General features: G+C 40.6%; 2 protein-coding genes across 2 annotated transcripts in view; both read left to right on the top strand.

The window, feature by feature from the left end:
• The first annotated feature begins 4,559 nt into the window (after positions 1–4,559).
• LOC139287415 (claudin-19) lies at positions 4,560–7,208 on the top strand. The gene is made up of 4 exons (XM_070908432.1): positions 4,560–4,914; positions 5,324–5,488; positions 6,206–6,284; positions 6,380–7,208. The coding sequence occupies exons 1-4, from the start codon at positions 4,713–4,715 to the stop codon at positions 6,543–6,545; spliced, it is 612 nt and encodes a 203-aa protein (XP_070764533.1). The 5' UTR covers positions 4,560–4,712; the 3' UTR covers positions 6,546–7,208.
• A 3,297-nt stretch (positions 7,209–10,505) lies between these two features.
• p3h2 (prolyl 3-hydroxylase 2) overlaps positions 10,506–17,555 on the top strand; it is a 54,499-nt gene continuing 47,449 nt past the window's right edge. Inside the window, exon 1 of the mRNA XM_070908429.1 lies at positions 10,506–10,922. Within this exon, the coding sequence (XP_070764530.1) occupies positions 10,506–10,922 (417 nt within the window). The remainder of the gene's footprint in view (positions 10,923–17,555) is intronic.

Genomic DNA, 17,555 nt, shown 5'->3' with positions numbered 1-17,555 from the left:
ACACCACATTTACACTTTCTGGCAATCGTATTTCATATCCACATAAACACCCAGACATTTATTTGTTAGAGGAAACAATCTCAGCCTGCTGATTTTTGATAAAGACTGGAATAACTGCCTCTTTCTTTATTTGGAAGGTCAGTTCAGGGAATGTCTTTGTGCGTGTGCGTGATAAGGGTTTGTCATTTTCCCTCAGTGACCTAGAGTCGGTTTTCCTGTCAATAAAATTTTAAGTGTAATAATGTGTTTATTATGTCATCTTAGCCATTTGGGGAGTCAAGCGAAGGCCAAATTAATTCCTCTGTGTAACAAGACTAAGAGTCTACAGCCATGCTAGCAGCTCTGTGAGGCTGTACTTAGACACAGTGGTGTGTTTAGCTAAATGCTAACATTGCATGCGATGACGATGCTAACATGCTGATGCTAAGCAAGGGCAATGTTACCATGATCACCATCGCACTTTAGCATGTTAGTGTGCTAACATTTGCGTATTAGCACCAAACATAAAGTTCATCTGAGGCTGATGGAAATGTCATGGTTATTTAGTCATAAAGCAGAGTATTGAACAAATTAAAAATTTGACCAGATGGTGGTGCCAGACAAAAACATGAACGTCTGTACCAAATTTCATGGCAATCCATCCAATAATTGTTATGGGTTCAACCAACCAACATTCCCATCCCTACAAATTCATTTTTCTTTTCTTTGGATTTGCTGTGTTTACTACTGTAAATGTTCTTTGGGGGTACAGAGGTAAGAATATATTAAGATTTCATAATTTTAAAATTTGTATAATATTACTAACATGTTTCCTGATAATTGGTTAAGCATCATCTGTGCTTTCTAAAGTACTCTTTCTATAATGTATGACATTTTACTGTTTTACTGTGTTTCATAAAACTCTTACAATCAGATTTGCTAAGTGGATTGTGACACTTGTATTTAGTATCTGAGGTCCTTGGGGGGGGGGGGCTCAGCTAGACTGACTCATGGCCGTCTATAGGGAGTGGGTGTATCTGCTGAGCAGGCTTCAGAATCATAGTCATGCTGCCAAACTTGTCCATTATCTGAACTGTCACACACAGTGACCCCTCCCCTGTTTTGAATCACACCATGAAAAGTGTCATACTTAATGTTACAAACTAATTTGTACATCCACACAACACATGATTTCTATTCTGGGGACCATGGGAAACAACTGTTTTGGTAGCTAAAAGGGAAGTGGTTTAATTTTGGTTGAAAATTGCAAAACATGTAATGCCCACATCATAACGGTTCAAGATGATTCACAGCCGTGTCCATCATGATGATCAAAGTATTATATTAGCATCAAAAAGATGTTTGCAGTTGTTTGGACGACATCCTTGGACCTTTTTTCACAAAGAAAGTCCAAAATAGTCAGAATCTCTTTGATTTATCCTGTGTCACTAAGACTAACATCCCTGAAGTGTTCTCACAAAGCTGGTTATCAGCTGGCCCTGATATTTCACACAGGCTGTGAGCACAGATGCATAAATGAGGGAGGGTTTCTAACAAACAACTGCCTGCAGAAATTACATGCAACATTAACATAACACTATTGGTCTTTCTTTGTGATGAAATCAGGTTGTTTCAATGACTAAAAATGACATGATTCAGTGGTGAGCGGTGGTCAGGATATAGAGCAAGCACGTATGCAGTATATAAAAAGAGGGAGTTCTGATTGGTGCATTGGCACAAGAAGTTCCTGGGTTCAAATCCAGTGAACCGGACTGAAGCTTTGGCGGGGGGCCTCTCTGGCCTTTTTGTGAGTTCTTGCTGTGCCTAAGTGAAGTTTGGTGAATTGGCAACACTAAATTTGTATGACTGTAAATTGTTGTTTGTCTATATATTTAAGCCCTGTGACAGATTGGTGACCTGTTGAGGTGGTACCTCCTGCCCAATACGATCTGGGATCAGCTTCCCAATATGAGATACCATAAACAAGAGTTAGTGGTTTTATTATTATTATTGTTTTATTTTGAAAACAAAAAAACTTGCTGTCAAATTAGTTAGGCCAACATTGTGCTTCATGCCAGGAAGAAACAAAGTGTCACAAGTGAAAGATCCGCATTAAGTCCCCATAGAAAGTACACAAAACACGAATTAAACTAGTAAACATACACTCTTTAAGTGTAAAAGTAAAACTAGTAAAATACAGTTAACAGCCAACAGTTAATTACAGTTACTTGGAATGTTGTACTAGCAACACATTAGCCTCAGACAGCTAGCTAGTATGATGGTTAGCTCGGCTAGCTAGTAAACTGATTTTGACTAAACAGCTATAGTAAAAATACCTACAGATAATACTGCAACAAGTATTTGAGGAATATATAAAAGATGTCTGTCAATATTTGCTCGGTCACAGATCTGGCAAAATGATGGATGTAACAATGTCAGTTAAACTACTATGGAGCTGTGCCAGTTGTGGTTGCTATAGAAACAGAATGTTCAACTGAAACCAACTGCTGGTGGCAGAATGAACTTCAAAAAAATATGCTGTTTCAATAGAAATTGCTAGAATATGCTTTTATGTTTAATACAATAAAAGCACAACATTTTCACCCCCACTGTAAAGCAGTGATGCATTACTTAATGTCTTACTTTCATGAACACCTGTTACACACACATCACACCCCACACATTTTACCATCAACATGATAGGCTACTATTCCCACTAAATCCTCCTAGGATGTGACTCAGTCATTACAGATACAGGGTAGGGTACTGCTGTCACTTATGAAGCACAGCTGATTTACAAACACAGTATTGTTCATGTGGGGGATGAGATATGACGTGTTTTCTTCAAGTTCACCTACAGGTTCCTCTGTAGAGGAGCATATTGTAAGAGGAAGTGTGTTTCTATTCTGGCAGAGGCCACATGGTTTGATAACTTATTTTATTGTGCATTTTAGCCATTTTGACACTTGATTGTTGTTTTTGCTGCACAAGAACCAGAAGGATTAGAAAATCTCAGGGAAATTGGTATACTCTTCCTGATATTGTGATGAAGCATCTGGTTGTGATTGCAGCGTGCAAACATACAACAGGAATTCCTTGGAAATAAATTTTGACCCGGGCAGACCTTTACAGTGATATTAAACAATGGGTGTGAAAAAAATAAATAAATAAACCAAATACTTCTAAGAGAGACGACTTGCTTTTGGCAAATCCAGATGGGAGCTGTGACTTTAAATGCAGCAAAATATTTTGATGGAGACTTATTTCAGGAAAGGGTGGACACTGATCTGATCTAACAGACAAATGCAGAGTGTTTACAAACTGGCATCCCCTTCACCAAATATGGTCAAATAATTTGGTAATTGTCTGGGTAAAATGAAGACTGTTTGTTCACATAACACGAGCTTGCTGCTGTTAATTGCTGAGGAAAGGAATGACAATTGAGCATGTTAGCCTTCGCTGGGTGAAAGACCTCCTCTTACTGATGTTTTTGTCATTTTGCTTCTCGATTTTTGCTGTTGTTGTTGTTGTTGTTACTGACATGCACATTAAACTCAATATGTAATGTTGCATCAATCGCTGTCCTACAGTGATTTGATGTAACATACTGTACACATGCAGGCTTAAACTGAAACATTATTCTAAGGGGATATGACAGATGCTGATATAAATCAATGATAATGGATTTTTTTATTTTTTTTATTTGTTTTGTTCAGTACATTGTTCATTAATAAGTTGAAGAGTGATGGTAGGTATATTTAATATCATATCAAGCTGCCGATGAAAGTGGATCAAATACCAACCAAACACACTATTTCCTGTCAACATGTCTGTGTGGGTCCCACATGTGTTCATGATTGGCTGATAGCTGGGTCCCCTTGATACAAATGTGTTCATTACCTGGTGTATGTGCCCCTCTGGACAGTGGGTAATAAAAGCTAGTGGGGCCAGCGAAGAAAACTTTGCCTTAATATTCTACTTACATTTGCACACTAGCCTTGCAGTCCATGCTCCCTCCAACCAACAGATAGGTCCCAGTTTGATAAAAAGGGAGCCAATGGACACCATTTTGTGCCAGCCCATCACTAACCCATGTGAAGCAACAAATGCGTATTGTTCGGAGTATGCAGTAAGACTACTGTATCCAAGTTAAATTGTGGCTTGTGGGAAATGTGTACGTTTAGTTATATAGCCTGCAGTATATAAATATGAATGTTTTGATGATGGCACCTGGACTTCTGCATCAGTGTTGGACCATAATGGAAATAAGTCTTGGACTTTATTGTGTTATCCTTGACATATGTGTGACCATGAGTCCTCTCTCTATTATGTCAAATAAACTAAACTAATTTACGTGACACTTTAAGGGGGAAGCAGAATATAATACTTTTACAGCCTCACTGGTGGTCCGTATTTACCGCCGTTGGTCCCATCAGACCAACGGCGGTAAATACAATAGGGATTCCTAAGAAAATCTCTTCCCACTGTCTGCTGCAGGTGGAGTAGAGACCTCACATGCGTCACGCGCATTGGACTTTAAATAGAGGCTGCAGAGGAGCGCGTGTATAACGGTCTGAAGAGCTGCGAGGAGGCACTTAAAGGAGATCACTTTAAATGAAGTGACTATTGGCTTCAACGACTTCTGAACGCTTTTTGATTTGTTTTCTTGGTTAGTTTCCAACCAAGTTCAGGGACTTTTTTAATCCATTGAACTCCGCTGTTACCTGGAAACGATGGCCAGCTCGGGACTGCAGCTCCTCGGCTTCTTCCTCTCGCTGGTCGGTCTCGGTGCCACAGTTGCCGCCACTTTCATGGTTGAATGGAAGAAGCAGTCCCAGGGCAAGACGCACCGCATCTATGAGGGCTTGTGGATGAGCTGCAGTGGCAATGAGAGAACGACCTGTGAATTTCACCAGTCCCTCCTGAAGCTGCCAAGTAAGTTTTAATGGCATCCGCATCTCCTCTAAAAACCAGACGCTGCTTGTTGAGATACCTTCCACCGACAATAAGTTACTATAATTAGCCAGAAGTGCGTCTTTGTTGTATAAGATCTTTGGATTGTCCTCATCTGACTTCATGGTGTCAGTCTGATATTCATATAGGGTCATATAGGGATTCGTTTTTAATCTTGTGGAGGTGTATTTTGTTGAATGTTTTTTTCAGCTTTATTTTTTGTTATTTTGTGCTGTTGACAAAGTTCAAAGTTAAGATAAACGAGAAAAAACGTAATATGCAATCTCTCATAGACAGAGAGACACGAGCAGAGATCATGTCCAATAATCACAGGCTGTATCAATGTTAAGTTTCCTGTATATAACAAACATTCCCTCTTCTGCTCCTCCAGCTGAGGTCCAGGCTGCCAGGGCCGTGATGCTGCTCAGCATCTTCCTCTCCACGGTGGCGCTGATGGTCTCCACAGTGGGGATGAAGTGCACCCGCTTCATGGATGGCAAGGCCGAGAGCAAATCCACAACGGCTATGATCGGAGGCATCATGTTCATGGTTGCAGGTGTGTTCAGTGGCAGCACAACCAGGTTTTCACAGGCACTCGGACTGGATGATATGTCAAATATAATGTTCCCATTTATCATCTTTGATCACTTTATTTATTTAACCTTTATTTAACAAGGAAAGCCTAATTGAGGTCTCGTATTCAATCTCTTTGTCCTGGCCAAGAAAGGCAGCAATAACAGTGAGTTACTGACAAACAACGTAAGAAGGATAACACAAAAATACACCACAAAACCAGAATTAAACAGAAATGTGATTATAAAATCATGAATAACATTTGTAATACAATCATGTAAAATGTTAAATCCTAAAAACAACCTAAATGTCACTTTAAAACAATCCAAAGAACACTCTGAAACCATAAAAAATAACCATAAGACCGCTCCAAAACAATAACCTAAAGATCGAGATTCTGAAATACAAATATAATAAGAGAGAGCACCCAGTTCCTGCAGAAATAGGAGCAGAAATATCATCAGCACATCAGTATTAGTGGAGGAAAAGCTCCTATTAGGTTAGTCTAAAGATATTCAAACCTCATGAAATTCTGTAAAGTACATCCTCTGAAAATGTAGTGGAACACATTGAGCAGTGGCAGCCACAAAGGAAGTTCCTCATCATTCATTTAACCCCCATCTGTTCTCTCTGCAGTCATTTCTTCACCTAAAAAAGTTAAAAAGTAAAATGCATTAAATCAAGTGTTTCCTTTGTTCAGGTTTATTGACCCTCATCATAACCTCCTGGTATGTCAAGATGATTGTTCAGACCTTCCATGAGTCCCATCGCCTGCAGAGGTACACACACACACACACACACAGTGGCCAGTTGATTCTGTACATACATGTGCATCTAAATGTATATATGTGTGTGTATGTGTTTTTCTCTGCAGCTTTGAGTTTGGTAACGCAGTGTTTGTCAGCTGGGCTGGTGGCCTCCTCACTATGGCTGGCGGTGCGTTCCTGAGCTGTCGGAGATGCTCGCGGTCCCAATCGACCGAGTCCATAAGCGCAAACCACCTCCTCCCCACCATCAACTCTAAGTCCAACTACGTCTAGTAGAGGAGAGCAAGAGAGGGGCCAGGAGAGGCCTTGATGCAGTCAGACCAGCGGCGAATTTACAACCTGGAGCAGGTTGTGTTTCCACAATGAGGAAAATGTCCCGCTGCAGGATTATAAATACTACCTACTGAACATCAAGACAGTAACCAGGATCAGGATTACAAACAAGATCAGGCTGTGTAATGACTTTGAGTCCCATTGTTTAGCTTGTTTATTGAATTTTTCTGTTTCAGTACAACGCTTACATTTGTTACTTTGGTGCCATCAGTCACTGCAGTCGTTCCTTCAGCTGTCAGCTGTTATTCCATTCAGAGAAATATAATTACGTACTACTTCAGTTTACACACAATGAACTTTGTCAGCCTGTTTGTTTAAGTATGAAGTCATGAAGTTACTCTTCACAACTAAGAACACTTGTTTCAATAGTTTATAGCTTGGACACAAAGTTTTGCAAGATTTCTGTACCTTGCCATACAAGTCATTCCCTTTACCTCTTCAGTTTCACACTGGTATTAATATAGATTTGGCTGTGTATGTTGTTAATTGAATGACTAAAGTTTATATTTTCTTGTCATATTTGCCGGTTTTTATTGTTATGTGGCAGTTTGAAAGATGTATGCACATTTCAAAAATAAAAATAAAACCATCTTGTTATCTTCACTCTAGTTTGAATTCTATTATATAAAATTGTTTGTGTGTAACTCAAGAAATCCCTGCTGACGTGGTAAATTCTTATCACTCAAATTCATATAATCATATTGTGTTGATATGATCAAGCATGTTTGCTCGTTTTGTAAAATTCTGTTTTCAAATTTTATGATGACAAGAAAATTGAAATTATAAAGTAACAAAATTATTACGTTAAGGTAATTTTGTCTGATGTAATGCAACAGTGGAGTACCATTCATTGACATTAATTTGATTATCCTATACTCTCAGTAAGTAGTGCTGTAAAAAGCATAATATTTTAAGTATAAAGTAGCATAACATGGAATTACTAAAGTAAAGTAAAAGCAAAGCAAAATTGAACTTATAGTACCTGAGTAAATGTTTCATGTGCAGCATCAAAGGAAAATCCAAATGACAGGAGGCAACTTCAGTGAAACAGTCTTAATGACAGATTTAATGAAGCAGCACGTCAAACATTAACTTCTCTGAATTATACAAACTATGAATAATTTAAACAAATACATTTGATTCAATTTCAGCAAAAGACTCAACACATTACCAAATTTTACATTCACCCATACTAAATTTGATGTGGTTCAGTTTAAGTGTAGATTCTAATAAGACGTCGCTGTTTGCTGTGACAAAGCGGATCCTGTTGCCTTGAAAAGCTCCAGTAATTAGGGCTTTCCTGACTCTGAAACAGTTTCCTTCCTTTCGTATCTACTGTCGTTTTACCCTCGAAAGACTGTATTTACTGGCATCTGTGGCCTACTGCTACCATGGTGAACTCAGAGTGGAGAATTGATTGGAAGGGGAATAAGAACTTCTGTATAAATCAAGAGTCAGTGTTATGATATACAGGGAAACAGGAACATTTTAACACACTGTGTAGATAGGGGAGAGAAATACTGCGTAAAAATAAGTGTGTTAAAACCACTTTGGATAAGCAACACTAGTTCTGAGAAAGTGGCTGATGATTGATACTTTTCACATTTTGTTAAGAAAGAAATGAATGAGTGAAATCTGAACATTAATAAATAAAACATTTAAAACACGCCTCAGTGTTTTCTGACTCGACCTCCAAAAGAAGACTGCCAATGAAAATCTTAAGCTTTGACCACATCACGACTACAGTTTGCTCCAATCTCATACCACAAAACTGAGTCAAAGTGTGTGTGGAGGGGAAAACTACTTGAAGCACTGAAGATATTAATTGCAGAAGATTTTGATAAACAGGTAAGTCGTCGTTTTTCTGAACACTAGCAGCCAGACAAAAACACTTTGATACGTGACAGCGTCAAACTGAAATGAAATGACGTCATTCTACAGTAGAAACACAAGTAGCATTGTTTTGTGTCGTGTCCTCAACGGATGTAAAATAATAGGAATCTCTCATGGGTCTGACACACTGCTGCCCAGACTGCAGCCAACGCTTCCTGAACTCTCAGAGAAGAAGTGAAAGTAAAATGGCTGATATTTACCACCTTGACATGCTAATTCATCTTCTTTTCGTTTGAATGTGACTTTTTATAGCGAAAGCAAAATAACCTTTGTTCTTTTCATAATTTCTGCATCTGAATAAAGTAAACCTTTGTTTTTCAAACAGAAACATAAATATCTTCATGTGAACGCGTTCATCCTTATAGTAAAGAGCTTGACACAGAGTATTGTGTGATTCTGCCACATCCTCTCACACTCACTTACTCACTTAATTTATTTTTAACAGCACAAACTGGGATTTATGTGTTACATGTTGAGTTTGGTACAAGGTTGACTGATTATTCAGGATGCCAGTAAAGTGGTTTTGTAATGGTTTCCCTGCAAGTTTATGTTGCTGAAAATGAAACTTCATCTGCAAATGTAAATACTGTATTTCCTGCCCTCTAGTGGTCTATTTGAAATGTAGTAGCGTTTACGTTTTGTTTTTAGATTACATCTGAGCAAGCTTTTGCCTGCTGTGACAATTAAAACAATCACACAAACATATTTTAGTTAGGATAATAAACATTTGGCCTCAGACCAAACTTCACAAAAAGAAAACAAGCACCTGGAATTATTTCCACATAACATTTGTCACTTACAGCACAACAGAAGCTCAAGTACACTATCTACCGTGTGTAAGTGCAATGTATTGTTTATTTATTTATCTATGTAAAATATCACACGTCTGTTTTTGTCCTGAATAAAGAGCTGAGAGACTGTAAATGTGATTTTATATCAGTCCAGTGATTAAAGTGCTTGTAACTAAAAATGCCTGCAGAGGGAGACAGTCTCCTTTAAGTGGACAGTGTCATCACTGAAAGACTTAAACAAAAGAAACTTTAAGACAACAGCAGGTAGTCTGTCTGTACATACACATCTCACCGAAATTGATTATGGGGGGGAAAGACAGCAATTTGTAAATATTATCTACTATCTAATATTATCTAATGTCTATTAGACAACTCAAATATTTGAAACTGTCCACTTATTTATTTTGATTATTTATTGGTTTGTTTAACAGGGACATTGCACATAAATAAACAACAGGCTATTTTTCATCTCTAGTCCCTGGACAGATGTTCAAAATATTAATATTACAAAGCCATTGACTAATTACCCATGAACACATTGTACTTAAACAAATGGCTATATTGATAATTGATAGTTTGTTCAATCAAAACTGCTTTAAATAGTCACATTTTAATTCAATCTAATGCTGCCAGTTTTATGAAGTTAACTCGTTTTTTTGTATTTGGCATTTCTTAACGCAGACAAGTTCCTTTTTCAGGCATTGTTTTAGTCACTTTATCCGTCGAGAAGAAACCTCCACTTTTTCTTTTCACGGCTTCTTCAGATTTGCATCTTGAAGATGTAACTTTGTCTTCCGGAACAACAACAGTTGTTTTTATAGAAAAGCACAACTGTCGTTCAAGTGGAAATGCTCGTGTGGTGGAATGAAGGGAAATCAAAGTATTGTTCGTGTTTGAGGCGACGCACGCGACTCCCTGAAGGACCCCTGCGGGTCCCCGCGCGCCGCTCCAGCAGCTTGTGAGGAGCGCGAGCTGTGATTGTATTCTGCCCATTCATTTCTTGGAGGGGAGGAGTCAGCGGAGCGCGAGAGGGGTCATAACAAAATGTGTGTCCCCGACTAAAGCAACATTATTTCCGCCCTGGTCCGGTGCCGTCCTGTGTGTCTCTGTGAGGAGCTTTTAAATGGACTCTAAAACGAGACTCAGCCGGTTGTTGTTGTGATTGACAGAGTCTCTCTCCGCCTGTCGCTCCTCACTGTCTGAACCGAAGCAGAGGATGGATGGAAACTTTTCCCCGGCTGCTCTCTTGTCAGTGGTCTTGCTAACCGTCGTGTTGTCATCATCTGCAGCTTTTCTGGAGCCGTACGATCTGTTATATGACAACGCGGTGCAGGCGTTTTACAACAGCGACTATGCAAATGTGGTGCGCTACATGGAGGGAGCGCTCAGCAGCTACACTGAAGTGCGGCGCACCAGAGTCCGGTGCCGGCTGAGGTGCCAGGACCAGCATCCGTTTGATGAAACCTTCTCGGACCTGCGCTTCTCCGACGTGGTCCTCCGGAGAGCAGCGTGTATGAACAAATGCATCGAGGAGAAACTGGGCTCGCTGTCGGTGCATAAAGTCAGCGAGGATGTAGTGCAGGACTTCCACAGGAGGATCCCCTACAACTATCTCCAGCTGGCTTATCAGAAGGTAGGGGGAGGGGGTCTGCATGCGGATCAGAGTAAACTGGCTCTGAATGAGTACTAGCGCCCTGCTCCACATTACCTGCTGCAGTCTTCATCAGCTGTTGCTGCTGCTGCCCAGCAACGTGACGCAGAGAGAGGAGAGCTGCACAGAAAACAACTGTTGCTCCTGGGGATTCAATTCCCACTTTAGTAGTACACTTCAGTATTTCTACACACCAACTTGGCCATGTTCAGATGTACCAGCACCTCACTCCTGTGCAGTATAACCACATTGTTGTTAGAAAACATGTTGATAGACCTCTGAAAACTGAGAAAAGTCTGCAACAATCAGCAGCTGGCTGACTGTGGGAAAATACTCTTGTAGATATAACTTCACTGCAGACGTAGAGTCTAACTGATTTTTACATAATGTAAAGCAAACATGACGAGGATAGCTTTCACTCTGCTATTTTTTAAACCTAACTGGAATTACATTTTCTATACAGAATACATAAAAACATATATAGAACAAATGCAGGATGTAGTGATATATGTGTGATAAGACAATACTGGCCAATATTTTCAGTCCTGACAGTAGTGTTATGCAACAGTGTGATGTAACAGACACTACATGTGTCTGTATCACACACATGTCTAAGCCTACTATGATATTAGATATACTTACAGGTAGATCAAGGCTCAGCAGCCCAATCACAGCAGGTTGACTCTACAGATGTTGGTGCACTTGCTTCAGTTCTGTGTTTACGACTGCACGTCGTTTTTTATGGCTCCTCTGTGTGCTGTGTTATTTTTAAACAAATGTTTGTGGGTTTTTTCTCCTTTGGCGGCTCCAACTTTTTCTTTCTCTTTCCTGCTTCATCTCACATCCACAGTGGTAATTAGCGACACACGTGCTAGAGGAGAGTGCATAACTCAGATAATAGATTCACTGTGCTTTTGCATTGTTGCAACACTCTTGAACTGCCGCTGTTCTTCAATCTCATTAGAAATCTTTGTTATTCACTCTACATTCGTACAAATTTCCAGAACAGCATTTCCCATGAGGTCCATCTTTTGGCTGGGACGTTGTTGAGTGTTCGGCGTGGGAACAATCCAAGAGGCGGATAAAACAGGAGAGCTGGGAACAAAGTGCTTATTCAGACCCTGTGTGGCTCTGTATGCTGTATTTGTCCCCCAGGAGCAAATAAGTTTGATGTGTCTGTTGTACTAAAAGAATATTTGCCATCAGTTTTTTATGTGCAGCGTCACAATCCTTTTGATGGACAGTTTTATTCAAGGCTCCTTATTTAGAAAGAGTTGGAACTTAAGCTTTACAAACACTTCATTCAACATGCAGGCATACAATAAGAGGTGTGCCTGCAACAATGATGCAGTGATTCCTGCAGGGACGTTGTCTCTCTGCATCCGACCCTCAACAGCACAGTCAGGGTCAACTTCAGGACATTTCAGGGGTCAGATATTTACAGTTTCAGTGGTGTGACAGAAGTGTGACTATCATACAGCAGTGACAACAAGCTTTGCTGTGTTTGAATCTTATACTTTTTACCTTCACGTGAATCAGAGAGTGACATTTTAACCCAGTTGGAGCTCCTGTGGGAAGCTGGCACCAAGCTGCCTCCTCACATGAACCCGAGACCCGGTCCACTTCCACTGCCTCTGACTGCAGACCAGCTCCACATGCCAGGGTGATGACACACAGCTTCCACTGCTCAGAAGTGGTGGGAAGTTAATCGGCCCTGTCACTGTCTGCGGGCAAATGCTTTCTCCATTTTTCTTCTGAATCAGCAGAGAAAGACTAAGAGCTGATGTGATCCTCTCATATAAGTGCGCGCTCCTGTCTAGACATGAGCATCGACGCTGCCTTTCAAACAGATCCTCGCCCAGCTGTAAAAATATCGCTAATCTTTTGTGAAAAGAATTGTGATTTCTCGAACATCTGTTTGGATAAAAAAGTGGAACATTATGTTTTTTTTCTCTCACAACAGAGCAGAAACTAAAGATCTCATGAATGTTTAAGCAGATCTTTATTTAGCCCCCCTCCGTCATGTTGCTGTGTCTACTAGCGTGTTGACGTCTTTATGAACGGAGTACATGGCAGCACATCAAGGCTGAAAGCTCTGATGTTGATCTTACCACAGGTAAGGAGAGGCAGAGCTGGAGCGTTCCTATTGGCCAGGCCGATCAAAGCACATCAGACCAGTCAGTGTGTTCGTATGCACATTAGTAATCTTCTGTGTGTGTGTGTGTGTGTAGGCACCCTCACATGTGTGTTAGTATGGGGGTACTTGGTGGTGTTTACGAAAATAAATAACATTCCTGCAGTATTTAACATTCCAGCGTCACACACCCTCCTGACAGCCTCTGGCATAATGCAGCCATTGGGCCTGTTAGAAGAGGCTCCACAGGCACCAACTGTTCTCCTACCTCAGGCTGCTGCGTATGTCCCCAGCTCGCCCATCGTTTAGCCAGGCAAATATTTTATTTTCCTGTTGTAGTCTGTTTGCTTTTCTAAAAAAAGAGAGACACGCCACCTTTTGCAGGTTTTAAAGGGAGACTTCTGTAGCTGGACCACTGGGCTGGACCCTGATGGCCTCCAGTGATCTCGCTACAGTGGCCATCAAAGTCCCTGAACTGCCCTCAGGGGGCAAGAAGAGATCGTATCTCCTGCGACCGCATCCTTAATCTGATCGTGCTCACAGTGGAGTGACTGAGAAAGTAGGGCTCGTTATTCTCGGTTTTATTTTTCATTTTTGTTGGAATTCATCAATGTTTATTTTGATTATGAAACAATGAGTGGAAATCAGATAAAAATCATAAGACAAATATTCCGGTACAAATTTGGTATTAAAAATACTTTATGGGTTGAAAACTGTAACTTTTATTTTTTATTTTGTTTTATTTTTATTTTACTTGCTTTACTTTACTTACGCATAAGTAGCTAAAGAGGTCCTTTTAGGTGCATGGGGACATTAAATCCTACTGAAAATCTGTTTAAACAGTCTGCTGTGCAGCAAAACATTCTTCAAACCCACAGAACTTTATTATAATTTCTAGTGGAGATGCCAAAAGATACCATGTACTGTATGTATACATTTTGGGTGTGTATGAAATGTGTAAAAAGTGATGTGGGACTTTGGTTTGAATATTTTACTCTGTATAAACACAGTATAGTTAATAGTATACAGAATATATGTACGACATTGTCAGAGTGGAGAGTGGAATAAGATCATTTTAACAACCTTCAAGTCTCTTAATAGGAAAATGAAACTGGATGTTAAGGGTTCAACATGTTCACCTCAAAATACTGACAAAGCTACAAACTACTTTTATGTTAAACAGTCTTATCTGGTTAAATCACAAGGTGAGGCTTGCGAACACTGAGTCATCCCTTCTGATCCAAACTCCCCAACTTCACCCTATTTGCCAAAATGAGATTCTTTCCTTGGGTATGACAAATATTCTGCACAAATAATTATCCGTTATTAATCCCTGTGGAGAAACGTGACCCATCCACATATTTAGGAGCCTGGGTGCAGCACTCAGGGACAGCTTGATACACACTCTTGTCATCTAGTGTGTGTATTTGCGCTCATCTCACAATGAATTACATCTCATACAACCAGACCATAATGGGGTTTGTTTGACAGCTCGCTTTACAAGACTGCCAACAAATATCTTCTTTTTGATAACGATACTCTCTGTCCCAGATGGGTTTGACGTCAGTAATTAAGGGGATTGATGTTGACGTGCTCATTCTGTGCGTCCAGTTTAACCGCAGTTCTGAGGATAATCAATGTAAATGAACCTCACTGTTGAGAAACAAGGATTTACAAACTCCATGCTGAAAAATGTAGAGGCTTGGCAGGAATTGTAAAATGTAACCTGACTGTGATTTGACACGCACAAGGCATTTCTTCAAATTGCAGTGACATAATCTACAAGGAAGCAGCTTTCTCATGAGCAAATGAAGTTAATCTGTCCTGGGAATTGGGACGCATAACTCAATAACCATCCCATTGTCATTTTGTTTTGAGAACTTCCCTCTGTCTCCCAGCACGATGTTAAAAGGTGACAGAAGGTCAGAACAGTCTCTGAAGCCTGCTGGTGTTGTGAGCCTCCTCTGGAATTTTCTCTTTAAAGTCTGACGCATTCATGAATTCTCTGTGAACACGATGATTTGATTACAACACAGCAGGCAGCTCGTGGATCAAGCACAGTCCTCCTTGCCGTAGATGGCCACGCGGTTTCGATGAAACCTGCTGCCTTGGTCGTGATTAGAGGTCAGGTGTGTGTGAAGGGCTGGTAATGATGGCAATGCTTTGGTGCATTCTTGCTGCACATGAGCTTGAAACCCAGATCTAGGAAAGTTGGATGTAATGAACATTTGAGTGGAAAATGAACAGATTTTGTTCGGACAGAGCTCATAGCAGTGAGTGTTAGTGCACTAGATGGGAATCACAGATGATGTTATTGTCATCTGCAGCTGATAATAAGGGGATCGGAGGGATTAGACAGAGGGAGAGTGAGCTCCGTTTTTGGATTGGTTAAAGAAAGCAGTAACGCTGCCATTTGCTCAGAGGCAGACAGGTTGTTCGCTGCCAAGTCAGATTTAGGCGTTTGATGTTTGTTATCCTTTTTGCAAAGGAAATGAAAATTGTGACTCATTGAAAAGGTCCATTTAGAGTAACTTTATTTATCACAAACTGTAAATGGAGCCACAGGAGCATGGAGCGATAATACACTGTGGCAAGTTTTAACATGTTTATGTCAAGTAAGTGGTTCATACTTTAAAGGAATACTTCAACATTTTGGGACCTGGAGTGTCTGCTGGTTACATGGTAACCACAGGGTGATGGCAAGACTCAGTCACTGCACCTGGCCAAGAAATAGTCCACAACATAACTCCCTGTAAAACCACAACTTATTGTTATTACACTTTTAGTTTTGTGCAGATTAAAGGTTTTAATTATTGAGCTTTAAAGGTGCTGGTATAGGCAGATTTTATTACATTTGGACAGAGCCAGTCTAGCTGTTTCCGCCTGCTTCCAGTCTTTGTGCTAAGCTAAGCTAACCAGCTGGTGGCTGTAGCTTTATATTTATGGAACAGGCATGAGAGTGGTATCAATCTGAACATCCAATTCTCTGCAAGAAAGCAAATAAGACTATTTATTTAAATGTTGAACTATTTCTTTATTGTACTGTGTGATTGTCTATCAATATGTCTGCAAAACAAAGCTAATATATATAAGTATATCAAGACCAAAACTGTTTACATAAGATTCAAGTACTTTCATGTCTTCTTTCATAAAATCACAGCCATAACTCATATTGATGATCCCCATCACCTTCTCCTCCGCACACACCTGCATGCTAACATGCCGCTCTTCTGGCTCCTCTAACCTAGCGTGCAGTGCTGTGCTTTGCCCTGACGGCCAGACATTGTGGCACTTGGCTGTGCCAAAGGCCTTCTGCATGACTAGATTTTAGCGGATAACGGCCCACAGGAATGTGGGGGCACGCTGTGGCGCAACACACCAATATTGCTCTCGCCTTGATTAACAATTAAACGACTGCGGGAGAGGAGGAGGCAGGAGGCTGGTTAAGAATCGCTGCTGGAAAAACCGCAGTGGTTTGTGAGCTGGGATGAGACAGCAGCAGGTTGTGGAAGGGAGTTGGACGTGGCCTGGAGGTGACGTTGTCAATCGCTGGCATCTGTGAACGTGTAGCTGAGGCCAAACAAAACAGCAGAATGGCCAGAAGCAGGAGCTGACAGCAATCAGGACGTTTTTGAAGTTCCAAACCTTCACTCTTGATTAATTGAGATATTTATCGCTGTGACTGAATTCTGACCACAGTGTATTCTCAATTTATGGAAGATCACAATATCCCTTGTCACTAAAGGGAGGATTTGGACCAAGATTCACTGTCTTGATCCAACCAGCTGGAGAGCAGCATTTAGATATACATCTCTGTGTGTATGTGGACTTCTGTATTTCAGTAACTGAAGGGTTGGCAGCAAGGACAGTTGTTGCTACTTCAGATTCATTGTTTGTGTGTGTGTGTGTGTGTGTGTGTGTGTGTGTGTGTGTGTGTGTGTGTGTGTGTGTGTGTGTGTGTGTGTGTGTGTGTGTGTGTGTGTGTGTGTGTGTGTGTGTGTGCGCTTGCGTGCCTGTAAATTCTGGTTGTGTGTGTATTATTCTTTGTGTTTGGTGATTATCAGTCGGGCCAAAGACTCCCCGGTGTCTGAGTGGAGAAATCGGGGCTGGGATGGAAAAACAGAGATTGCCAGGCATCTGTTCAGCTTCACTAGTGACTTGAACTATGTGTTGGCTGCTGCAGGGGTGCGAGCACAGAAACCCCTTCTGTCTGTCATGTTATCCTCTACACGGCACACAGAATCATCAAATCATGAAGAAGCTGAAAATGTTTATTTCACAGTTGAGTGTGACACACACACACACACACACACACACACACACTGAGTAAAAATGTGTTTGACAAATGTGCTGACTTTCGGAGAAAAATACTGAAGTGAACTTTGGACAGTTTGAGGATGCACTGCTGTTTGTTGTGAACCCTGCAGTAGTTGCATCAGAGAAAAGGAACCTTTTCTGGTTTATGGATGGTGCTGAAGAGA

This window comes from Enoplosus armatus, chromosome 7, assembly GCF_043641665.1.
Source record: "Enoplosus armatus isolate fEnoArm2 chromosome 7, fEnoArm2.hap1, whole genome shotgun sequence".
NCBI lineage: Eukaryota > Metazoa > Chordata > Actinopteri > Centrarchiformes > Enoplosidae > Enoplosus > Enoplosus armatus.
This window is presented reverse-complemented; position numbering and strand designations above follow the sequence as displayed.

Bases quoted from the DNA above. Each gene is read 5' to 3' on its own strand.
- LOC139287415 (XM_070908432.1), top strand. From the start codon at position 4,713: ATGGCCAGCTCGGGACTGCAGCTCCTCGGCTTCTTCCTCTCGCTGGTC. The intron at 4,915-5,323 runs GTAAGTTTTAAT...CTGCTCCTCCAG, and splicing joins GTCCCTCCTGAAGCTGCCAA to CTGAGGTCCAGGCTGCCAGG. The intron at 5,489-6,205 runs GTGTGTTCAGTG...TCCTTTGTTCAG, and splicing joins CATCATGTTCATGGTTGCAG to GTTTATTGACCCTCATCATA.